Source organism: Pangasianodon hypophthalmus, chromosome 25 (genome assembly GCF_027358585.1).
Source record: "Pangasianodon hypophthalmus isolate fPanHyp1 chromosome 25, fPanHyp1.pri, whole genome shotgun sequence".
Classification (NCBI taxonomy): Eukaryota; Metazoa; Chordata; class Actinopteri; order Siluriformes; family Pangasiidae; genus Pangasianodon; species Pangasianodon hypophthalmus.
The window spans coordinates 7521731-7547140 of record NC_069734.1 but is presented as its reverse complement, the minus strand read 5'-3'; the positions used below and the strand labels follow the sequence as shown (position 1 = coordinate 7547140).

The 25410-nt window shown below is 39.8% G+C and overlaps 2 protein-coding genes across 3 annotated transcripts in view; both read left to right on the top strand.

Moving 5' to 3' along the window:
• pias1a (protein inhibitor of activated STAT, 1a) overlaps window positions 1-18781 on the top strand; it is a 54892-nt gene extending 36111 nt beyond the window's left edge. For both annotated transcript variants that reach the window (XM_026937659.3, XM_053229426.1), the window contains 12 exons: window positions 349-433; window positions 1172-1219; window positions 1323-1413; window positions 1594-1728; window positions 7356-7461; window positions 10572-10645; window positions 11073-11233; window positions 11657-11787; window positions 13533-13716; window positions 14105-14244; window positions 14927-14967; window positions 15074-18781. In XM_026937659.3, coding sequence (XP_026793460.1) covers window positions 349-433; window positions 1172-1219; window positions 1323-1413; window positions 1594-1728; window positions 7356-7461; window positions 10572-10645; window positions 11073-11233; window positions 11657-11787; window positions 13533-13716; window positions 14105-14244; window positions 14927-14967; window positions 15074-15340 — 1463 coding nt within the window. In that variant the 3' untranslated portion in view covers window positions 15341-18781. The remainder of the gene's footprint in view (window positions 1-348; window positions 434-1171; window positions 1220-1322; window positions 1414-1593; window positions 1729-7355; window positions 7462-10571; window positions 10646-11072; window positions 11234-11656; window positions 11788-13532; window positions 13717-14104; window positions 14245-14926; window positions 14968-15073) is intronic.
• A 3053-nt stretch (window positions 18782-21834) lies between these two features.
• Window positions 21835-25028, top strand: rxfp3.3a1 (relaxin family peptide receptor 3.3a1). Its single transcript, XM_026937693.3, has one exon. It carries the CDS (start codon window positions 21922-21924, stop codon window positions 22921-22923), a length of 1002 nt encoding a protein of 333 aa, XP_026793494.1. The 5' UTR covers window positions 21835-21921; the 3' UTR covers window positions 22924-25028.
• Window positions 25029-25410: the final 382 nt, after the last annotated feature.

Here is a 25410-nt window from a genome sequence, read left to right as displayed (position 1 = left end):
GCATGAGTTTTTCTGGAAGTGTATGTGCATACCTTTAAAGAGATTGTCTTTCCAGTATTGTTGTAAAGCATAGTTTTGGTTAGAAATGGGAAACATTTTAGTATATGGGATCAGTGGATTAGGTATTATATTATATTACAATGAACAGAGAATGTATCCGATACTAGATCTGTATTGTTCGCTGATGTTTATGATAAAGAAAATCAGCTGTTGCGAATAAAGCCAGTAGAACAATCCTTGTGCCACATATTTTTTTATGCACTCTTTTTCTTTTTACTGTTTCTTTATTTGATTTTAAAATGATTTCACTCAGATGATGATGTATCTCTGTCTCTTTCTCCTTCTCAGCTTCAGACAGCAGTCAGCGCTTTCAGGAAACGTGTTTTGCTTTTGCATTAACACCACAGCAAGTCCAGCAGATCAGCAGCTCTATGTAAGTTGCACATTAAAGCATAATTGTAATGGCTCGCTATGGTGAACACAGGTTTGTCTGAACATAAATGTGCTAAACTGGCTATAATGGTGCTTATCCTGTACTTTAAAAGTTGTATTTTTGTTAAATTGATTGCAGTATTTACATTTCTTTCTGTGAATGCATGGCCTCTGTTTTAAGGGTGATACAAACCAGAAATGCAACTACTAGAATTCTGACCGATTTACTTGCATTAATAAAATCAGTGTGCTCAGTGTAAATATGCGAATAGACAGTGTCAGTTTGAACTAACACTTAATTTCTCATAGCCTCCTGAGACCCAAACTATAATGTTGTGTGCTTTGTAATTTCATCTCATTGTTTTGGTTTAGTAGCTGACCACTGCGGAAATTAATCTTGAAAAAGGAGAAAATTTGGGAAAAGAGTAATACATAACTGCCTTCATACGAGGATCTTACGAGGATGTATACAAAGTGAATTGACAGAGAGAGTTGGGAGAATTTGTCATGTCCTCAGTGGGGTTTCAGGAATATACATAAAGCACTTGAAATTTTCTTGTATTGATCTATCAGATTTGGGAATTGTGGAATTGTGTAGCTAGTAGTTTAACATAAGCTTTTTTCAGTGATATTTTTTGTATAAGTCACATAACACTCCTCAGCAGACAGTCCTTATCTATTAATTCTGCTGGAATTGGAATATTACTAATAAAGATATTTTTGGGGTTTTGTTTTCAAGGGACATCTCGGGGACCAAATGTGACTTCACGGTACAAGTACAGTTAAGGTAAGTAACCTGCATTGTTTATATCAGGGACCTGATACAGAAGAATTTCAAGCAGTTGTAAGTTTTAGTGTCAAAAAAATTAATGAATGGCCTCTGTCCATAGGTTTTGCTTATCAGAAACCAGCTGTCCACAAGAAGACCACTTTCCTCCTAACCTCTGTGTAAAAGTCAATGGGAAACCATGCAACCTTCCGGTATGAAAAGAGAATAAAAATCCATGTAGTCACCAGTTAGGATGAGAAATAGATATATGACATTTATTAAATCAGATGAAATCAGTTAAGAAATAATTCTATGGTAAAAAAAATCATTTTACAGTGAAACAGTGTGTAGTTATGACACTCTTCATTCAGTCTTTGTGTGTTTGGCCTCAGGGGTACCTTCCTCCTACCAAAAATGGAGTTGAACCAAAGCGTCCCAGCAGACCCATCAACATTACCTCACTGGTCAGACTGTCCACCACTGTCCCCAACACCATTGTGGTGTCCTGGACATCAGAGATTGGGAGGGTAAGTCTTTAAATAAATTTAATTAGAGACTGTGCACTGTTCTGTAGAGACAGAGCGTTAGAGACTGTGCACTGTTCTGTAGAGACAGAGCGTTAGAGACTGTGCACTGTTCTGTAGAGACAGAGCGTTAGAGACTTTGCACTGTTCTGTAGAGACAGAGCGTTAGAGACTGCACTGTTCTGTAGAGACAGAGCGTTAGAGACTGTGCACTGTTCTGTAGAGACAGTGTGTTAGAGACTGTGCACTGTTCTGTAGAGACAGAGCGTTAGAGACTGTGCACTGTTCTGTAGAGACAGAGCGTTAGAGACTGTGCACTGTTCTGTAGAGACAGAGCGTTAGAGACTTTGCACTGTTCTGTAGAGACAGAGCGTTAGAGACTGCACTGTTCTGTAGAGACAGAGCGTTAGAGACTGTGCACTGTTCTGTAGAGACAGTGTGTTAGAGACTGTGCACTGTTCTGTAGAGACAGAGCGTTAGAGACTTTGCACTGTTCTGTAGAGACAGAGAGTTAGAGACTGTGCACTGTTCTGTAGAGACAGAGAGTTAGAGACTGTGCACTGTTCTGTAGAGACAGTGTGTTAGAGACTGTGCACTGTTCTGTAGAGACAGTGTGTTAGAGACTGTGCACTGTTCTGTAGAGACAGAGCGTTAGAGACTTTGCACTGTTCTGTAGAGACAGCGTGTTAGAGACTGTGCACTGTTCTGTAGAGACAGCGTGTTAGAGACTGTGCACTGTTCTGTAGAGACAGCGTGTTAGAGACTGTGCACTCTTCTGTAGTGACAGCGTGTTAGAGACTGTGCACTGTTCTGTAGAGACAGAGCGTTAGAGACTGTGCACTGTTCTGTAGAGACAGTGTGTTAGAGACTGTGCACTGTTCTGTAGAGACAGCGTGTTAGAGACTGTGCACTGTTCTGTAGAGACAGCGTGTTAGAGACTGTGCACTGTTCTGTAGAGACAGAGCGTTAGAGACTGTGCACTGTTCTGTAGAGACAGTGTGTTAGAGACTGTGCACTGTTCTGTAGAGACAGTGTGTTAGAGACTGTGCACTGTCCTGTAGAGACAGTGTGTTAGAGACTGTGCACTGTTCTGTAGAGACAGTGCGTTAGAGACTGTGCACTGTCCTGTAGAGACAGCGTGTTAGAGACTGTGCACTGTCCTGTAGAGACAGCGTGTTAGAGACTGTGCACTGTTCTTTAGAGACAGCGCGTTAGAGACTGTGCACTGTTCTGTAGAGACAGCGTGTTAGAGACTGTGCACTGTTCTGTAGAGACAGTGCGTTAGAGACTGTGCACTGTTCTGTAAAGACAGTGTGTTAGAGACTGTGCACTGTTCTGTAGAGACAGCGTGTTAGAGACTGTGCACTGTTCTGTAGAGACAGAGCGTTAGAGACTGTGCACTGTTCTGTAGAGACAGAGAGTTAGAGACTGTGCACTGTTCTGTAGAGACAGTGTGTTAGAGACTGTGCACTGTTCTGTAGAGACAGAGCGTTAGAGACTGTGCACTGTTCTGTAGAGACAGTGCGTTAGAGACTGTGCACTGTTCTGTAGAGACAGAGCGTTAGAGACTGTGCACTGTTCTGTAGAGACAGTGTGTTAGAGACTGTGCACTGTTCTGTAGAGACAGTGTGTTAGAGACTGTGCACTGTTCTGTAGAGACAGTGTGTTAGAGACTGTGCACTGTTCTGTAGAGACAGAGCGTTAGAGACTGTGCACTGTTCTGTAGAGACAGTGCGTTAGAGACTGTGCACTGTTCTGTAAAGACAGTGCGTTAGAGACTGTGCACTGTTCTGTAGAGACAGCGTGTTAGAGACTGTGCACTGTTCTGTAGAGACAGAGCGTTAGAGACTGTGCACTGTTCTGTAGAGACAGAGCGTTAGAGACTGTGCACTGTCCTGTAGAGACAGCGTGTTAGAGACTGTGCACTGTCCTGTAGAGACAGAGCGTTAGAGACTGTGCACTGTTCTGTAGAGACAGAGCGTTAGAGACTGTGCACTGTTCTGTAGAGACAGTGTGTTAGAGACTGTGCACTGTTCTGTAGAGACAGAGCGTTAGAGACTGTGCACTGTTCTGTAGAGACAGAGCGTTAGAGACTGTGCACTGTTCTGTAGAGACAGTGTGTTAGAGACTGTGCACTGTTCTGTAGAGACAGTGTGTTAGAGACTGTGCACTGTTCTGTAGAGACAGGGCGTTAGAGACTGTGCACTGTTCTGTAGAGACAGGGCGTTAGAGACTGTGCACTGTTCTGTAGAGACAGGGCGTTAGAGACTGTGCACTGTTCTGTAGAGACAGTGTGTTAGAGACTGTGCACTGTTCTGTAGAGACAGAGCGTTAGAGACTGTGCACTGTTCTGTAGAGACAGTGTGTTAGAGACTGTGCACTGTTCTGTAGAGACAGAGCGTTAGAGACTGTGCACTGTTCTGTAGAGACAGTGTGTTAGAGACTGTGCACTGTCCTGTAGAGACAGTGTGTTAGAGACTGTGCACTGTTCTGTAGAGACAGTGCGTTAGAGACTGTGCACTGTCCTGTAGAGACAGCGTGTTAGAGACTGTGCACTGTCCTGTAGAGACAGCGTGTTAGAGACTGTGCACTGTTCTTTAGAGACAGCGCGTTAGAGACTGTGCACTGTTCTGTAGAGACAGCGTGTTAGAGACTGTGCACTGTTCTGTAGAGACAGAGCGTTAGAGACTGTGCACTGTTCTGTAGAGACAGAGAGTTAGAGACTGTGCACTGTTCTGTAGAGACAGTGTGTTAGAGACTGTGCACTGTTCTGTAGAGACAGTGTGTTAGAGACTGTGCACTGTTCTGTAGAGACAGTGTGTTAGAGACTGTGCACTGTTCTGTAGAGACAGTGTGTTAGAGACTGTGCACTGTTCTGTAGAGACAGCGTGTTAGAGACTGTGCACTGTTCTGTAGAGACAGAGCGTTAGAGACTGTGCACTGTTCTGTAGAGACAGAGCGTTAGAGACTGTGCACTGTTCTGTAGAGACAGTGCGTTAGAGACTGTGCACTGTTCTGTAAAGACAGAGCGTTAGAGACTGTGCACTGTTCTGTAGAGACAGTGTGTTAGAGACTGTGCACTGTTCTGTAGAGACAGTGTGTTAGAGACTGTGCACTGTTCTGTAGAGACAGTGTGTTAGAGACTGTGCACTGTTCTGTAGAGACAGTGTGTTAGAGACTGTGCACTGTTCTGTAGAGACAGGGCGTTAGAGACTGTGCACTGTTCTGTAGAGACAGGGCGTTAGAGACTGTGCACTGTTCTGTAGAGACAGGGCGTTAGAGACTGTGCACTGTTCTGTAGAGACAGTGTGTTAGAGACTGTGCACTGTTCTGTAGAGACAGAGTGTTAGAGACTGTGCACTGTTCTGTAGAGACAGTGTGTTAGAGACTGTGCACTGTTCTGTAGAGACAGAGCGTTAGAGACTGTGCACTGTTCTGTAGAGACAGTGCGTTAGAGACTGTGCACTGTTCTGTAGAGACAGTGCGTTAGAGACTGTGCACTGTTCTGTAGAGACAGTGTGTTAGAGACTGTGCACTGTCCTGTAGAGACAGTGCGTTAGAGACTGTGCACTGTTCTGTAGAGACAGTGCGTTAGAGACTGTGCACTGTCCTGTAGAGACAGCGCGTTAGAGACTGTGCACTGTCCTGTAGAGACAGCGTGTTAGAGACTGTGCACTGTTCTGTAGAGACAGCGCGTTAGAGACTGTGCACTGTTCTGTAGAGACAGTGCGTTAGAGACTGTGCACTGTTCTGTAGAGACAGCGTGTTAGAGACTGTGCACTGTTCTGTAGAGACAGAGCGTTAGAGACTGTGCACTGTTCTGTAGAGACAGAGAGTTAGAGACTGTGCACTGTTCTGTAGAGACAGAGCGTTAGAGACTGTGCACTGTTCTGTAGAGACACTGAGAGTCTCTGTCTCTTACACTGTGCCTGGTGCAGGGTAAGTGTCTTGTAACCGCCTGTCTTGCAGCTGACATCATGTTCCTTAAATCTTTGCTAAGTGTAGTGAATTTCTTTTAGTTTTTTTTGCATTTTTTAAATCCCTATTGCACATTTCAGCATATTGCCACTATTCTGTTTTGCATTTAGATAATAAGACAGTGGCACAGGTGATGTTGGTTTGGCTCTGTACTCTAGCACATTATGTGAAATGAAGCAGTGACTGATTTTAAAGGCATGTATGGCCATGGTGCACTTATTTCAGAGACTAAAAGGTACTGGACTAACAGCTCTGAGGTTTGTATGCATGAGAGAGGACAAAAAATCTGTTAGTTGATTTGAGATGTAAAATGGTGCACCAAGAGTGAAGTGCTGTTTCATAAAATGAATTATTTAGCCCTTTTTCAGCAGCTAGGAAACAGCGTCTGTCTTTCTCTGTTCTTATAAAAAAAAGATCAGTTAGTTTCAGCACCACATTGCTGCGGAGCGAAACAAAGAATCGGTGGCTTTAGAAGCTGGGGTGGTGTTATTTTGTTGCCATGTAAAAAAAAATACATTTCCAAGACCACTATGTAAAAAAATGCATTTCATTATAGCCCCCAAAACAAAGGGGAACTAAAATAGCTCCATTACAGTTCTGGATGATGTCTGTGGCTTATAGACTTTAGGAAGGATGTTGTCCAATACAAAGGATGTGCAACCAGTTACTAAACATAACGTGTGTATTTAAGATTGGAATTTGTCCCCGCAATGGGTTAAAAAAACGCTGTGATTCTTATATTATACACTAAATGTTGATTTGAATCTTGCACTCTGTCTTGTCATTGTTCATTTCAAATACAAAGTGCTGTTGAGTAGCTTACAGACTGCACTGCAGATAAATTTCGTATCCACGTGCTGCATAGTTTTGTCATATACTGCCTCAGCCCAGCACACAGGCATAGAAATTTTTGTCTTCAAGTCATAACACGAAGACCAATTTCATCTGTAATGAATTCATTATTTGGCCCAGTATCAATAAATGCAAATGAAATTGAGAAAGTCCTCACGATTAGTCTTACTGCTTAGATTAGATATCTGCATTTCACACAGCTTCTCATCTGCTCCCTCATCGACCTGCTCGAACTCAAAGCATGACTGCGTTTTTGTAGAGAAGATACCCTTATCAGTGATGTTTATTACAGCATGTGTCTGAGCATGCATGTGACATTCCTTTAGTGTGAAATAATTCCTCAGATTTTTTTTTTCTCTTTAGCGTAAAGAGAATGTGAGACAAATTGTGTCCAAAATACCCCACTTTGACCTGTAGTGCCCTATATATGGTGTTAAAACAATTAGCTCATGCAGTAGTGTTTTGTATATCAGATAAGCAGGCATTTTGCATTTTTGATTTGGTGTCTTGTGAATTATGACTGTTGTGGTCATGGCCTTGCTGGTTACAAGATGACTGTAGCTGCTAAATTAGAGGCTTGTATAGATGATAGAAAAGAGAAATCTTCTCACTAGTCAGAACTCTGCACTGCTCATTGATAATATATAAAGGATGTACACAGAATTTTATTGTTTCAGTCCAGCACAGATCCCACCAAATGGCTTTATTCTGTATGTTTAAGGTTATGGACTGCTTTAACCATCATAATTAACACTGTGGGGACTTGGTCTTACATTTATAGTGCTGTGTGTGTTTCACAGAGTTACTCCATGGCTGTTTATCTGGTGAAGCAGCAGTCATCTACAGCGTTGTTACAGAGACTCCGTGCCAAGGGCATCAGAAACCCAGACCACTCCAGAGCACTCAGTAAGAAAACTCAGCCTTTACTCAACATGAATTAGAGAAGCAGTGCCCAAAGTCAGCCCTAGGGCATCTTCCATAGTTTGATGATTTTTGTGCTTCAAACCGGGTAATTAACTGGAAGGTGTAATCTGGTGTCTTTGAGCAGGAAAATCAATAAACTTTGCTGCATTGTGGCCCCTAATTACTGGGCAATGCTTCACTATAGCTAAAGCATTGCTGAATCAAGCAGTCAATACATATAAACAGGCCATCAGGCAGTGGCGTAACTGGCAGTGACACTCGTACCAGGACCTGTGGCCCCCTGATGTCTTCACTGGACCCCTTATATTTATTCATAAGTGAATTTAAACCTTTGACCACACCTAGCTATGAAGACAGCTTACAACTAAAAATGTTATCTATCAACCACTAGCCTACAACGACCTTCCAGAAAGAGCCATGACAGCTATTTATTTCTGACTTTTTTCCATGATGCAGACAAATCAGACAAATTCTTCAAAAAGTGTAAATTCTAAAAACTTAGATTGAAATGACACATTAACATCCTAGTGATGCTACAGCAATCTAAACTGCTCCAGCCATTGAACAAAAACCTGTTTGTTTAAAATTGTTCATGTGATGAATCTGGTCTTCGAATGAATGGTCTCATATATGAATGGAATATATCAATGTTGTCAACAAATAGTATATATTGGGGTGCATAAGGAACAAAACACGACAGGCATGCTGAGATAGAAATACAATTAACAACAACTGTTTATAACAGAATGGCATGTCGTGCTTTTTACCGGATTGCTGTTACTTTTAAAGCTGACGAAGTCTGTTAAACAAGTTAGGTCCTGTTAACACTTACGTTACAGCAGCTGTTTCCAGTCATTCCCTTACCAGCCTCTTTTTTTTCCCTTTGTTGAAGTTTATAAGATACAAAATGCATTTTAGCATGCAACTGCAAAGTCCTCTGTGTTGGAAACCTTAAAGTGACTGCTTTACCTCTTGACTGTTACAAAGTTGCTGGAGACTAAACATATCCTTACAAAAAAGTACCTTATCAATGATTATACATTATTATACATTATTATTATACATATTTCTTTGTTAAATAACACATTTTTTAAATTTGTAAAAATCTGTTTGGCTGTGTTTTTTTGTGGAGCATTCGCCGTACAAGTCCCTGTGAATTAGCAGTTACCGTGGAAACAATAATGTGCGATATAACAAGCACATTAATATAAAGCTGTGATTTGCCATTGCACTACCATCAGAGCTGTAACGTTACAGAAAATTAGTCAACACCTTCTGACCAATCATATTCAAGAATTCAGTGGCACTGTGATATAAATTTTCTTATGACATATCTGAAGTAAATTTATCAGCATTTACCCTGATTATGGTCTGCGTAAACAATTTGAACAGATTTGATATTTATCTTTGAAATGCTCAAATGGCCACATATTGAATGCAGCAGCCTATAAACCGTCCGAGCTGCCTTGTTAGTGCTAAAAGAATGCTTCTGTAATTGCCGCAGCAGGTTGTAAATCCTATACTAATTGCACCTGGGCTCTGGGTAGTTGTACACAATAGCATGCTCTTCTAATTTATTACCATGCGGCCATGAGACTCTGATAAATGATGTGTTAGCGAGATTCTGCTGTTGTAGCTGAGGATAGAAGTGTACGCTCAAGTATGGTCAACCCTGTCTAGCTCAAACTCTCATCTTGTCATTTATGTGCTTTTGGATATTGCTGACATTCAATTTTCATCACCCTTTTCATTTTGTTCTGAATCTATACTTACAGTCCTAAGTAGAATTATATACATTGTAGTGATAAGCACAAACGATCATTTTGAAACATTTCCTTTACCGAGAAACAAACGGTACAGAGGCAAACATGCCTAAATTCTTCTCCATGGTAATCACACATACACTGCAGATGGAAGAGATAAAGATTAGGCAAAAAAAAAAATCCCACTGGTACATTCTTTTAAACTGTTGCCTCCTAGGCATGGGCATTTCTTTTCAATTTTTATTCGAATAACCTTCAAAATCTTTAAACTGCCACACGCAAACACGAAACATGCATGACACAAAACATTAAGGCTTTATTCACTATGGTCCACTCAGTGGCACTGTACTATTCTATACTATAGTACTTTAAAGACGCCGTACATTCCACTTTAAACTTAGTTTCACAACACCCTCACGAGGCAGCGAGATAACTTACAGAATGCTTAGCTAGCTAAAAGGTTAGTTGGTTGCATACAGATGATGAACAAAAAAATTGTTTCACTCTTTCTCTCTCTCTCCTTCCAACTCTTTAGTTGGTTGGAATGAGAGAAAGAAAGAGGGAGGTGAGGTGGTTGGGTTGTCCTGCTTTGGATTTTATGCCTTGCAGCTGTAATTGAAGCTTAATCAAACCCAAATTTGACCTCGTTTGCCCCTTACCTTACAAAGCTTAAACTCGTACTGAGATGAACCACTGTACGAGATGGAACAAGAAGCATCTTAGTTTGTATAGGCATGAAGGAAAACACTTTTTGCAGCACTGAGTCCTTTATACATTAACTGTGACACTGGTCTTAAATTCAGTTTTCATAAATCTGAATCTGGAAAAATAAACTTTCAGGTTTGTAGTGCATGTGAACACATGCTAAGAAAATGGAAAAACACTCATAACCTGCAGGCACACACCTCATTACGGAGGCACAATTTTCCATACCTGGACTAGTCAAGCAACTTTTTTCATTGCTAAGTAGTAATACTCAAATGTGCCTAATTTAATGTTAAACTTTTTAAGAATCTCGAATATTCAAGAACATGGACTCAATGGACTCCCTATCTACTGGGCAGTCTTTTGAGTCTGGCTCCTCTTAAAGGTTTCTTCCATATGTCATTTCGGGAAATTCTTCCCTTGCCACTGTCTCCTCTGGTTGCTCATTAGGGATCTAAATCTCCATCTGTATTTCTTTAAAATTGCTTTAAAAATGTCTACTGTTAAAAGCACCATGCAAATAAAATTGAATTGAATATAATCCTTAATAACCACTTAGTTTTTTGCCACTGTTACATATATATCTTATTCTGATTCTTTTTCTTATACTTCTTTATTCTGCAGTCAAAGAAAAGCTAACAGCAGATCCTGACAGTGAAATTGCTACTACCAGTTTGCGGGTGTCGTTACTCTGCCCGGTAAGCGCGTGCACACACACACACTCATAAACACTGTGTTACACACCCTTCTAATAAGTACTTTACAAGTCCAGGCTTGCAGCATTATAGCCCAGAACTTTATCAGGCCTGCGGGTTTAAATTTCACACTGCTGTTTTGAAAAGCCTGGTTTGCCTTTAATTCAAAATAACATGCTGTTTGAAAATGTGAATAACTGAGCTCAGTAAACAATGTTCTATTCAGGCGAAACGTCTCGCATTAATCTTCATCTTTAATCACATCGATACTTCCCGATAGGGGTGTGTGTTTTGAGTGGAACTGATGTTTCCCTAGTAAAGTTTGTCTGCAAACGTGTGTGTGTGTGTGTGTGTATGTGTATGCATGCATGCACATCTTTATCTTTTTCCATGTGGGATGTGTGTTTTACGTCTATGTCTGTGTGTGCAGCTGGGGAAGATGCGGCTAATGATCCCGTGCAGATCATTGACGTGTACCCACCTGCAGTGCTTCGACGCCACACTCTACATCCAAATGAACGAGAAGAAGCCCACCTGGGTGTGTCCCGTCTGTGACAAGAAAGCACCATACGAACACCTTATCATCGACGGGTTCGTCTACTCACAACACCAACTCATCCAAACATTAATTATCAAGAATACACAACAATACCAGTATACCTCCAAAACCATATTTCTAATCTAAATCGGTCTCAATTCATCCCTGATTTATTATTACTTTATTTATTATTATTACGCTTATTTATTTCGTCATTTCCAAGCAATGACATGAATAAAATGATCAATCATAACAGAGAGGTGGAAACAAACAGCGCATCTTTGCATTGCCTTTTTTTTAATCTCTTTTATTATTTGTTTCTTCTGTGTAGATTATTTGTCACATTATATTAATTGTAATCCAGCAGTACGTTATTGACTACAACGGGAACAAAGTATAATAAACAGTCATAAAGCAAGAGTGGAAGAAATAGCAGCTTTTTATAACCTCTCTTAAATCTGTGTGTGTGTGTGTAGGTTGTTTATGGAGATCCTGAACAGCTGTGTAGACTGTGATGAGATTCAGTTTAAGGAAGATGGCAGTTGGGCCCCCATGAGGTCGAAAAAGGACGTGCAGGAGGTGTCTGCTTCATACAACGGTGTAGACGGTAACTTTGTCTTCTATTTCTGACATATTTATTATAGAATAATTGTGTACCCACAAATAAGACACAATAAATACAATAGTTAGTCTATTAGTCGAGTTAGTCTCAGAGAGAAAGGGGTTTGATAATAGAAGGTTATAATTAATGAATGAATTGCTTATAATTTTTTTCCCAATTCATTTTTGATTAATATCAGTTTTGATATATTACATTCCTTGATATTACTCTTGGCGGTGGAAGTTCAGCAGTTTGGGGTTCTCTGTTATTGACTGCGCGATTCAGCTGTAATTCCAGGACTTGAACTGATCAGCTCAGTGCTTGGATTGTGTTCAGCCTCACATCATCTGTTTCATAAACTCCATTATGTAAGAAGATATCAATTTTTGAAGCAGCATTAATTCATTTTCAGCATGCAGGTGAATTTGGAAGTGCACATTGTGCTTAAGGGTGCAGAAAGAAGGTTTGGTAGTTTTTCACTATTATTTAAAGGTATCTGTGTGAGGAATGTTAAGTTGCTGTTCAGAGATTCAGAGATTATCCAGTTTGAAAAAGGCTAAGAAATAAGTAAAATACTGTATTTGCTTCATTTATTTCAACATTGATATTTCACCACAAATAAATGACTTTTATCTCACCTTTTCCTGGATATACACTAAGCTGCCAATTCTGTACATCTGTCTGGTAGCTGAGTGTATATGGGGAAAAAAAATCACACACTGAGTTCCAGTTAAGTTGTTAGATGTGTATCCTAGCAGACAAATATTCACACCTGCTCATAGACGTAGTTTCTTTATTTTCACTATTTGCTGCTATTTGAGAATGACAACAAGACATTAACACTATGAAATAACACACATAAATTCATGCGCTAACTAAGAAATGTGTTCAAGAAATCAAAATTATTTAATTTTTAAAGCTATAGAAATAAATGTATACATGGGCAGTAACATTCACTATTTATATTTGTCTTAGAAGCAAATTTCAACCATAAGCCTTTAAGACAATGAAAATATATATTCATGGTGGTGTGTCTCTGATAAACTGGAAACTCACTGTGCATTTTAGTTTCGTCTCTATTTTAGCGCCTCTTTTTTTGTTTCCTCTCTTGTTAGTATGCTTTTGGTCTTTTTTTCAGAGCTGAATTAGTTTAGCCACCTTCAGAGAATATTGTACTACCATGGGTTATATTAGCTTTTGTCAGTTTCATTTTTTTTAAATTATCTGCCTCCTTTCTGTAATTCACCATGGTTAGGAATGTTAAAAGGAAATGAGCTTCAAGAATATGAGAATGTCAGCTCTGCTGAAATTAATTTAAAACTTTTTCTAATTACAGTTAAGGCTGTCTAACATTATAAATTGCCTGTCAGGGAACATGAAATAAGTTAGTCATCCACTGAAGCGCAAAAACATTTTCATTAAATATCACTTTCATTAAAGACCAATATTGGCTCAAACGTCTAAGAGAGCTCCAGGAATGAATAACAGAAATGTGTGTGTGTGTGCGCGCGTGTGTGAGAGAGAGAGAGAGAGAGAGTAGGTTATAATCATGAGTTAACTAGGCTGCTGATGGGCCTCAGTTCTTGATTAATTGGGCTGTTTCACAGGGCAGTAGAATTATTTATGTGTATTTGCATTTACGACTGAAAAAGAAATGCTTTTTTTTTTCTTTGCTTGTTACTGTGTTTTTATTATTGCGGATATTGTTTGTCCTCTTGCTCATCCTTTATTTTGTGTACCCCCTTTGGCAGGCGGGTGTCAGCCATCAGCACCCGAGCAGAAATCCAGCTCCCACACGAACGGCAGCGGCAGTAAGAAAGTGGAGGTGATCGATCTGACTCTGGACAGCTCATCTGAGGATGAGGAGGAGGAAGAACCGCCTGTAAAGAGAAACTGCCCCTCCCTCTCACCGGCATCACCACAGATGAACAAGGGGTGAGTTTTTTTTACGTTTGCGTTGTGTGTGTAATTTTAATTGGTGTAATACAAATTAATGGGTTTTATGCAAATCATGCAGATGTGCTTCCTACAGTAATTTATTTTTTAATCTAAAGTCTAATCCAACTGCATTTTAATAAAACAGGGAAAAGTGCTATTAATGTGATAGAAAATGTATTAAATCTACATTTTACCAGAGTGTAACTGGTTTGGGTTTCTAGTTTCCATTCTTATTTTGCTGTCTCATTTTTATTTGTTTGCAATTAACTGTGTGTGTGTGTGTGTGTGTGTGTGTGTGTGTGTGTGTGTGTGTGTATGTATGTGTGCGTATGTATGTGTGTGTGTGTGTGTGTGTGTGTGTGTGTGTGCGCGCACGTGTGCGTAGAGTGTTGAATTTGTGTACTCAGGCATCTCCTGCAAGTCGAACTCCCAGCATGCCACAAATGGAGACCAGCTACATCCCCCCTCCTCCACCGCTCATACAGGACTACCGCCACTACTATCCTACACCCAACGATCTGTCAGGTATACACACACACACACACACACACACGTATGAATAAAATTGGTATGGAAGTACGAATATACTAGGCCTGTCAGAACAGATTTCAGTGTCTGTATGTTGTATGTTTATAATATTTACTCATTTAAAGATGCAAAAATGAAATAGTCACATAGTGTATGTCTATTAAAAACATTTTCTCCACTGGCATTTTCTCATTAAATATAAAGAAAAATGTAATGGCATAAGAAGATGATGTTACATGGAAGTAGTTAAAAAGCTCTTTAGAAACACTTATTTTTGGCTGAATGTCAAAATATGTTCAGGTTCTGCAGATCGTTATGTTGTGCTTCTATGTAGTGAGTATGTGTATATATATATATATATATATATATATATGTATATAGTGAATAGGAAGCCACTTGAGAGTCGGTCAAATTATGGTCTTGACAGTTTTCATCTTTCATGCTTTATGCAGTAAGCACATAGTGTAGCTACTGCTAATGGTCACTCTGTTTATGGAGGTATAAAATAATTTTTAAAAATTCATATTTGAATGCATTTGAATTGTAAATATTTAATGTAATACAAATTAAAAGCCCTAGCTATGTATAGCCATTGCTCTATAGCTATGTCCCATAATACTGTCAATTGCATACATTACAAATGAGAAGAATCACGGTTTGATCTTTCTGTTTTTAACAGATTTGAACTTTTTCTCATTTTTACAAGGAGAGAATCATCAGGTACGATTGATCATTTTTCAAAAGATTGAATTAAAAATATAAATACTTCTGTGCCAAAAAAAAAGGGTTTGCTTTTTTCTTCCTCTAATCTCTCTCTGTCTCTCAGCACTATAACATGGTGATGGCAGCGGCGGCAGCCTCGGCGTCTGAGGATCACGACCTCCTGCTGAACCGTTTCCTGCCGTACAGCTCCTCTCAGCTCTTCCTGGACGCTCCTGGCACTCCGGTGAGTAGCAGCGGCAGTGCTGTTCACGCCGCTCTGAACGTCAACCGCAGCAACAGCAACAGCTCCAGCAGCAGCAGCCTTCCCACAATCCCCCGCTCCGGCTCGGACATCTACAGCTCCATCCCTGATATCATCTCGCTAGACTGATCCACACCCTCACGCTCCAAACAGACTCCATACATTTGGTTTTGGGAGAAAACAAAAACACGAAAGAAACCAGAAAAAAAGAAAGTGAGGTGTTTATTTGTTTTTCCTAAACGATGAACGTTTGCTATGTACAGAGAACAAATATATTTTCAGTTTTACTTTTTGTATATATAAACTCAGAAGACTTTTTTTCCTATTATGCGAATAACTAAGGTTTGGTTTTCTTCCATGGAAAAAAAAGACTTTTTTATTTCATCACAAATTGTTGTGTTGTTGTCCCCTTGATTATACTGTTATAATATTTTATATCTTTATGGTCTTTTGCTACATTATATTTAGTGTCATTTCTGAATCCACGTCGAAGGCGTTACCCTCCCACACAGGGACATCGCAGCGTGCTTGCCCGTCCCTCGTCCACATGGACGTTCCAGATGGACAGAGACATGCATCTCTAGTGCTGGCAGTGTTTTTCAGCTCGCAGATGGTTTTATAATACTTTTAAATTATATGAAGTATGTGAACTGTTAAGCATTTCTTTATCTTCAGGAATCTGCTGTCTCCTGCCATTGCTTTTTCTCTTCTTCTTAATTATATTACACTTATTTATAATTAAGAGCAGACACATTTTGCTCTGATTGTACTGTCATCTTTGTAGAATTTGTGCTAAATCACTTTTTTATATTTCAGACCACTTTTTTTGCACAATGCCAAAAGCGATGCCACAGAAAATCATTCTCCTTTCTTTCTTTCTTTCTTCCTTTCTTTCTTTCTGTGACTCAAACTGTATTTCACTGTTTCTTCCGTTTGTGTGTTTTTTGTTTTGTTTTGTTTTTTTGAGGTGAGTACGGAAGTGTGTGTCAACCCGAAAGACTTCTAGTGGTTGGAAAATTTGCCGTCTGTGTTTTGATCTGATGCAGCATTTCTCTATGTTACACACACAGTTGTGTGTGTGTTTGAGTGTGTGTGCGCGTGTGTGAGTGAGAGTTTGACTCAGAACTGCTCCTATCCTTGTGAGAAGCTTTATATACAGCTTTATAATAAACAACTCTAGTACTTAGAGTTCTGCTCAGTACTCTAATTGATGCCTCCTCGCCACTTTGATCCTAGTCCTTCAGCTCGTGACCTGGGAATTGATCAAATTTCATAGAGATGAAATATATCCGATAGTAGGTTCTTGGATAGATTTCATCCCAGAGCACAGAAGCCTCCTACTCACCATAGTTAGGCTAAAATTGAGAAATCAATTTAACCTTTGTTGTTCAGAAATGTAGCTAGATAAGCTAGCTAATTAACCAGTACAGTCGGAAGATAGAAACAGCAACAGTGTTGTTATGGTTAAATTTTGTGCATCTTGTGAGCTGCTTTTCTCATATCAACAACAACAAGAAAAAAAAAACACCTAGCGTGAAAGCAGCCTACGCTGTGCTGGAATTTACACAAGACGTGCAGATGATGCAAGTCAGGTGACTGTGCAAGCATGGTGATCTACACCTGCAGTGTCGTATTTTATGTTAAATCGGTGTGTAATGATACTTTTTTGTTCATATGTAGACCTGTTACACCCAGTGGCAAGTGACAGCTGTGCAACAAGTCATCAGTAATGAATATTGCTTTAAAATGATGCTTTAGTGAGCAAAAATGTCTAATTTGGCAAACAAACAAACCATTTGACTTCTATGTCCTCGCATCTCTTCCTCTCATCCCTTTCCATTCTTTAGATAGAGGAGTTAAGAAAAGGAGAGGAAGAAGTTAGATAATAACCTACAAGATACAACGGAGCCTTTTTAAACACTAAAATGGCTCGATCTTAGCAGGTGAGAGAGAAAAGGTCTATTTCATAGACAGCCCCAGCATATGAGATGACGGCCTTGTGGCTTGAATGCGCATGACCTTTTACTCTACGGCTCAACACTTCCTGTGTTGGTAAAGAACAATATATTTATTTTAAGAGTTATTTAAATTAAGAAAGGTTGAAGATGAAGGTTTAAAGTACCTCATTTTGCTTGAGATCATTCGGGATATATAAAGCTGTGTGTGTGTGTGTGCGTGTGTGTGTGTGTGTGTGTGTGGGCTTGCACAGTGCTTGGTGTTGCTTGAGATCTTGTCCCAACACCTAATTGCATTTCTGGCTGAGATAATTATGATAGGCTTGTGTTCTCGATATTCAGCCTTCATAGTGTGACTGATCTTTTTCATAATGGTCCATATTTCCATCACCTGCTAAATGATTTCTCTACTTTTTAGTGCATAAATTATCTTCAGTATTTTCAGTTGTTTTATCATGCTGTAACCTCATGAAACAGTGTTTCATTCAGTTGATTGCTCAATATCGTAGACAACAAATACCTTTTGGCACTGATTATCTCTCTCTGTCACTCAGCTGCCTAATTTTAACAAAGATGGCATTGTATAGGAGAGAAGGTGTTCAGAACACGGTTTAACGTGTAATGTCATGACTGACCTACATTTTAATAGTCCCGATTGTTCCATTTATGTGGGAGAATTGATTCTCTTGTGTAAAACGCTGGATTAGCTCATACAAATATAAGCTTTATTATGTTACAGTCAAACTGACGATTGCAACCTCTTGTGCTTTCAACTCCTGCAGTTATGTTCTAGTTTTTCTTTGAATAACATGCTCTCTGACAGTGTTAAAGACTGAATGTCTGGTCATATTTGCTCAATAACTGTTGCTTTGGATCACGCCTCCACCATCAAACCAAAATAAGTCGATAATTTTTTTTTTTGGTCCCTTTTCAGTTCACAGTAAGTCAATAAATACATCAACAGCATCAACATGGTCACTCCATTTTGAACTGAATCTTTCAATCCATTTGAACTGAACTTTTCTGCTTCCTTTCTCTGCATGTATGGTTGATATTATTAATTACAAAGCGTATAAAAGCTGATTTGCTCGATAATACCAACAAAATCTCAACCTATTGTTCATCAACTTGATGTCAGTGTTTTGTAATGATTGACAAAGGGAAGTATTTTGTGTGTATGTGTGGGTGTGTGCGATTTTATTTGATGTAGGGGTAATTGTGTGAACAAGATTGATATGTATTTGTATTCTGGCCCTGGAACATCACATCAAAGCTATTTCTATATTTTTTCAAATGCAAAAAAAACTGTGCTATAAAGTAGACATTGTGTCTGAGTCAGATTTTATTTTATTTTATTATTTTTCATTTCATATAAGCTGACATCTGCGCTCACTGCCTTAAACTTCACTTCCTCTGTCTGTGGCATGTCCGATAAGAGAAACAGCTTTTTAAGGAGATGTGGAAGAAATATTGTATAGTAGAACAATGTCAGTTTGTATAAAGTACTAAGGGAAAAAATATTTATTACCTGCATTGGAAGAAATTGTTTACTTAATAAATGTTACCTGTTTATTTAGGGACGTTTAGATGTAATAAATACATTGAGTTAAACTTTTGAATGCCTTTTTTTCTTTATTTCAGATAAATTAAAAAAAGATATGACTGAATAAAAAAAGATATGACTGACTCATTAGCCTCATTAAACATAAAGCTACAGTGTATGAGCCTTTTTATTGATCATTCATCTACACTATTGGTTTGAGGCTGTAAAAAGTGGCCGTAGTTCTCGAATAAGCCTTGCCATTGAAGTAATGGCTTGTAATTCTTATAGGCCACTATTGTACCTTTAAAAGAGTTTTAAAAGAAACAATTCAGGTGAAATGTTCACTCTACTTTGACTCTGCTTTGTTATTGACAACCAATATTACAGTTTAATAGCCTTTTTTCTGAGACTATATATTTAGACAAGATAGATTTCCATTCATTTAACGGAATATTTTGAACTTTATACACAATAAAAGTAAACTATTCCTGAAAACTACACAGTGCAACAGAAACCATACCACGAAGGCCTGTTTCGTGCCCTCTGAGCAAATATTTGCACAAGGTTTACACCACAAAATATGAGCATCCAGTTCACTGGGGCCTCTCAATAGTTTGATAACTTCAAACTATGAAACTGTCAAGAGGCCTCAATGAATTAAATTGAAAAAATATTCACTGCTGTCCAGTTTAAACTAAGTGTCAATTCCCAAATGTTCCAAAATTTCCATTTTATTCTGTAATTGGCTTGTGGAATATCTGCTGATATAAAGAAGAAGAGATAAAGCTGTGGAGAGAACGATGGCAGACACGTATGATAAACCTGAGGCCTGGCTTGTTTTTGTGCATGGATTAATGAGTTAGTAACCTGTAGCACAGTGAATTAACCTGTTCATGCACATGAAAATATAATAGACTCTGAGGCTTCTGTACCATTCTCATTAAACTGTCAATGACAAGCAGTTCTCTATATACACTATATGACCAAAAGTTTGCGCACACGTGACCACTGCACCCATATATGCTTGTTGAACATCTTGTTCCACTCGATTTGCTCGCTTTGTACGTAAGGGCTTTGTCATGCTGGAACAGATTTGGTCCTCTTAGTTCTAGTGAAGGGAAATTCTAATGCTGCAGTATACAGAGACATCCTATACAATTCTGTGCTTCCAATTTTGTGGTAACAGTTTGGGGAAGAGCCACACATGGGTGTGATGGTCAGGTGTTCACGTACAGTACTTCTGGCCATATAGTGTATCTGCCCTTCCAGGCAAACGAGAGCACACAGGTATTTGACTTAATCCAGATATAATAATTCATTTGTCAGGTAGGTTCAAAGAATTGAATTAGACTGTGTGGAATTAGAACAATTAACAAATCAGGGTTACTTGGATACTGCATTCATTAAGTGTTGTATGAAGAACAGAACCCAGTGAGCCGATGCTAAATCATGTGATTTATAACTAAACTATGGTCTGAACAGAGCACAGCTGGACTCCCTGGTAGATTATTCTGGGGAAAAAATGTTTAATTCTTAGGACTCAGTTGCAAAGAGGTTCCTAGTAGTAAATGGTTTCTTTTCTGTGTGACCCTGTTGCTAATGCTAGTGTAACAGCAGGTGGCAGTAAACACCATGTTTTGTTTTGTGGCTCTCTGACTCCTAACATGAAATTCTTCCACAAGATTATTATGGCTGTAAAGATGAAAGTGTCTTTTTGTCTTTTTTAGAAAAAATAATGAAGTGCAGATTTTAGCTTTTGAGTCAACATCTCCATTCATTTAATTTATGCTCCATTTTGATTTTAATGTTCTTAGAAAAGTATTTCTAACCTGAGCAGCTCTTGAATATTTATTAGAATACACTGTTAATAGACAATTTCAACATTATTATTGGTAACTGTATAGTTAAGCATCCTTAGGCTTAAGGACAAGAATGGTGACAAGGCTGAAAACACCTTTAGACCAACTTGCAGTGAAAGTGTGAACTTTATAACACAAGAAGGAGAGATTACTAATTACAGATGCACGTGTAAGTATAAAATGTAAACTCAACACCATTTCACCAAAGAAACTGCAACAGTACTATAAAGAAAACTGTAGGCCAAAAGTAAAATCTTGGTAGTAAGTGTTATATTTTTTTAATCGACCTGTATTTTAACCAGTGTTTCAATTCTGACCAACTTTTTAAACACTTCTATTGATGGATGCTTTGGAAATCTTTTGAAATTTAGTTGCTTTGGTTTACAACACTTCTTGTGTCTTCACTCAGAGCCCTTTAGAAGAAACCAGAAAGGACACCAAAGAGCGAAAGATTCAATATATTTTTTTTAATGCTTCACAACGATACTAGTGGTGATTGAGTTTGGTACAGCTCAACAATCAACAATAAACTAAGCAATAAGTGCATGACAAGTGCAAGAAATGTGCATTAATTCTGAGTCAGCTGGTGCAAATTTAGCAGAACAGCATGCAAACAAATGAAATGACAAAAAAGATGTTGCTTAGCTGTATGCCTTTTATGTACACTGGGGATAACCCTAGATTGCTGCCCTAAAAAAGTCATTAGGACTAAGCTGGTCATCCCACTGTCCTGGCTACACCCCTGCAGCTGCCTCTTTACTCAGTGCCTCTGCAGTTTTCTGAGGAAGTGGAGAAGTTGGCCTTCTTGATGAGAGTGAAAACAACCAAAGGCCAAAGATATTTTAACGAACTACACTTTCCCAGGGCGATGGGGCATAAGGTATAAGGTATAAGGTACAAGCACAAGCCTATGGCTTACAGACTAATGACGTGGTAGTGATTCACAAAAGAATCGGAACCGATTCACAAACGAATCACAACTTTTATGAATAAAAAAGGCTCCTGCATTAAACTACTAGCCTCATACAAATGATGACTCTAGGTGTGTGGCAGACAAAATCACCTCGGGGACATAAGCCTTCAGACAGCCTTCAATATTTCCATAAGGCGCGTGCCTGAATGCGTTTTGGCACCGGGCAGTCAGCTGCTTCATGTCGTGAAGTTTACTGATGAGCTCCACTGATTCTGATGTAGACGTCCATCACCACTGACATCTACCAATCAGGGTGGTCGAGGGGCGGGGTTTTAAGATAACCCGCGCGGCACGGTACAGGCGCGCGCCATAAGCTTTACGCGCAGTTACGCATCACGTGCCCTGCCAAGCGCGCGCGCCTAGTCGTACATGCAGGTGCTATGGGGAACATCGAAGTGATAACGAACAGCGACGCGACAGAGGATTTGTTTCAGAGCGTCATAGCGAACAGATCCATAAGTTTTGGGAGTCTGGAGGACATCGACGTGTCTGCTGACGGCAGTCCGCTCCTGCGCTGCTTTATCTCCGTTACCTACGCGGTGGTGTGCGCCGCGGGGCTGGTGGGCAACCTGTTTGTGCTCGTGTTTATCCGGGCGAAACAAGCGCGCAGGAAATCTGAGACCAACGTCTTCGTGCTCCATCTGGCCGTGACGGATTTCCAGTTCGCGCTCACGCTGCCGTTCTGGGCTGCAGACGCGGCGCTGGACTTCAGCTGGCCGTTTGGAGACGTCATGTGCAAGCTCGTGCTTTCGGCCACGGTGATGAACATGTACGCAGGTGTGTTCTTTCTCACTGCCATGAGCGTCGCGCGCTACAGGTGCATGGCGTCCGCTCTGAAAGAGCGCGCCGGCGGGCGAGGCGCGCGCACCTCTGTCAGACTCGTAGCAGCCGTGTTGTGGCTGCTGGCCACCGCTGCCACCGCGCCCACGTCCATCTTCTCCACGGTTAACGAGGTGGCCGGAGAAAAGCTCTGCCTTTTACGCTTTCCGAACGGGCAGCGCTGGTTAGCCGTGTATCACCTGCAGAAAATCCTGCTCGCCTTTGTGATACCCATGGCCATCGTCTCCATCAGCTACCTGCTGCTGCTGAGGCTCGTGCGCCGCCGCAGCTTGAAGTCCAGAGCGCGCGTCACGCGCTCGGTCGCCGTGGTGGTCTTGTCCTTCTTCCTCTGCTGGATGCCCAATCACGCCGTGACGCTGTGGGGAGTCCTGGTGAAGCTGAACGCCGCGCGCTGGGACAAGGCCTACTACGTGGTGCACACCTACGTGTTCCCGCTCACGGTGTGCCTGGCTCACGCGAACAGCTGCTTAAACCCGGTTATTTACTGCCTCACGCGCAGGGAGTTCAGGCGGAAGCTGAGAGACTTTTTTCTCCGGGTTTGAACGCGCGCGCTCTGCTTGCGCTCCTCGTACGCACAAACGTCTGTTTCTGTCTCTAACCTACACGTGATCGTAGCTGTTGTTGCTTTCGGAGGCGCAGAACAAAAGAAAAAAGAAAAAAAAAGAAAACATCAGCAGATTCAAAAGAAACACGTGTTTTCCGCCAGCTGAGTGAACACGTTTTATTGTGCGTAATGATGTGTACAATGTTTATTGTTCTGAAAACACTCTGAAAGTAAGACAATCTCTCTCTCCTGTCGTCTCTGTGCAGTTACCAAGCCGTGTGTGTGTGTGTGTGTGTGTGTGTGCATACAGTGGGGTCCAAAAGTCTGACACTACATTGATTTTTTTTTATTTAAGAAAATGGAAATAAACATTATTTGGAAATAAACAGGCGATTTTAAAAATTTTAAATATTTTGAAACAAATGTTAATATATAAATATATAAATATTATATCAAATTAAATTTAATATATATTATTTATATATAGATATTATATATCTAAAAATATAAATATTAATATTCAATCTTCTGCACTATTCCTAGCTCCCTATTTTAAATGTATGTAAATGTGTGAGATTGAGCATGTACAAATGCTTTGTACAAAAGGTCAGATTTTCCTCATGCCTAATCTCTTCTACTGAAGCATGTGTTCAGATGACACTCTGTTTGATTTGATCCGAAATGGATCATAAGGTTTTGCACAAACTTGTGGAGTCCATGCAAGCTCGAGTGCTCAGTCATTACAGCAAAAAGAGGATGTACAAAATACGAAGAAACTCTGAAATTCATGTAAATATTTCAAAGAGTCTACTTTTCACTCAGGTTGGTGCCAGTACTATAATTTGTAATGAAAATTGTTGTGTTAAATTACAAAAGAATGCAAAATAGAAGTTTTTTTTCACATTTTTGGATGCATTCTCAGACTTTTGGACCCCAAAAGAAAAATCAAACCTTGAACAGAATTTAAACAAACAAACAAAAAAAATCAATCTAGTGACCTAAGGGTTTGTTCCTCTGATGGAACCAAAGTTATTAAAATTAATATTTAATATGTATTTACTTTTAATTAACTTTTCAAGCAAAGCTTTAAAGGTGCATCGGTGGTCATTACGGTCCGATTCAGTACCTTAAATTATTTTTAAACATATAAAGATACATACTAAAGTTACAAAAGATGTACCCTTGATGGCACACGGAAAACAAGGACAAGGAAAGCTACAGTTTGGTGCCTTTATTTCTGAGAATGTCAAGAAGCTAGACCCGGTAACCATCCAAAGAACCGCTGAGGAACTTCTTATCTTATTTTGAAAGAGAAGCTCAAGGAGAACGGGAGAACTTGGAAACCTGTGAAGACTGGACAATGTACTTTCTTGTTGCTGGAACAAACATAGTCACGAGAATGAGCCATGTCTAAAAATATAATCCTTTTAAACATCAAGCACATCTGTATTACACTGTATGGTTCAGTATGTGGTGTTTTATCTTTCGCTCAAATGAGCACTGTGGCAGAAATACCGAGAAATCAGAAGAGCCATTACGAGCAGTTCCATTACCTGCGCCATTCTTCTAGTCTATACATGTACATTTCTCAGTCACCTCTGTGCTATTCAAATAAATAAACCCCGAATCACGTGTGGGGTATAAACAGAAGTATATAAAAAGTGGACTATTATATAAGACAGCCTGTTAAACTTTATCAGGCTGTGCAGCTGATAATATTTTCAGTGACCATGGTGGATCGAATTGTGTTTCATTTACACTGCTAAGGACCAGAAGGTTGTGAATCTAAATAATAAAAAAAATCACAGTAACCCTTGACTATGTTATGATTGTATTCTGCCTTGTCTGCCTGAAGAACACACTCAGTGTATATTTTCCATCTCCTGTCTAAGGAAATTGGCATGTTTCACTGAATGCTATTTTACTGTGCGGTTGCACAGAAATTGACTATGGCATCTAATATAAAACCTGACATCAGAAAGAAACAAGTGTATAAATAAAAATCTAGTGACTGTTGCAAACAGACTGACAGGAAAAAATGTTGTTTTCCTCTGTTTGTTTTCTTTGTTCTCCCTAAAGATTGTAGCATTTCAGCTATAAATAAAGATGTCATGTCCTCTATTAGTTTCCTGCCTGCTGTTGGTCTCTCCCTGATCCTGCCTCACTCTGAGATCATCATCATTCATTCATCATCAGTAAGAGCTTTATATTGGTCACGTGGATCTGGAGCACTGGGTACGAGGGAGGGAGACACCTCGACTGGGACGCCAATCCATCAAAGGCACCAAGCTCACACACACACACACACACACACACATTCACACATTCATTCACACCTAGGGGCAACTTTGTACAGCCAGAGCACTTACTGGCATGATTTTTTTTTGAGAAAGAATAAGAGGAGAACGTGTGAATGAATCCACAGACAGTAACCCAAGCTCAGGCTTGAACCGAGGAGCGTTCTCATCTTCCTGCTGGGAAGCAG

Excerpts from the sequence above, each read along its gene's own strand:
- rxfp3.3a1 (XM_026937693.3), top strand. The coding sequence starts at position 21,922 with ATGGGGAACATCGAAGTGATAACGAACAGCGACGCGACAGAGGATTTG.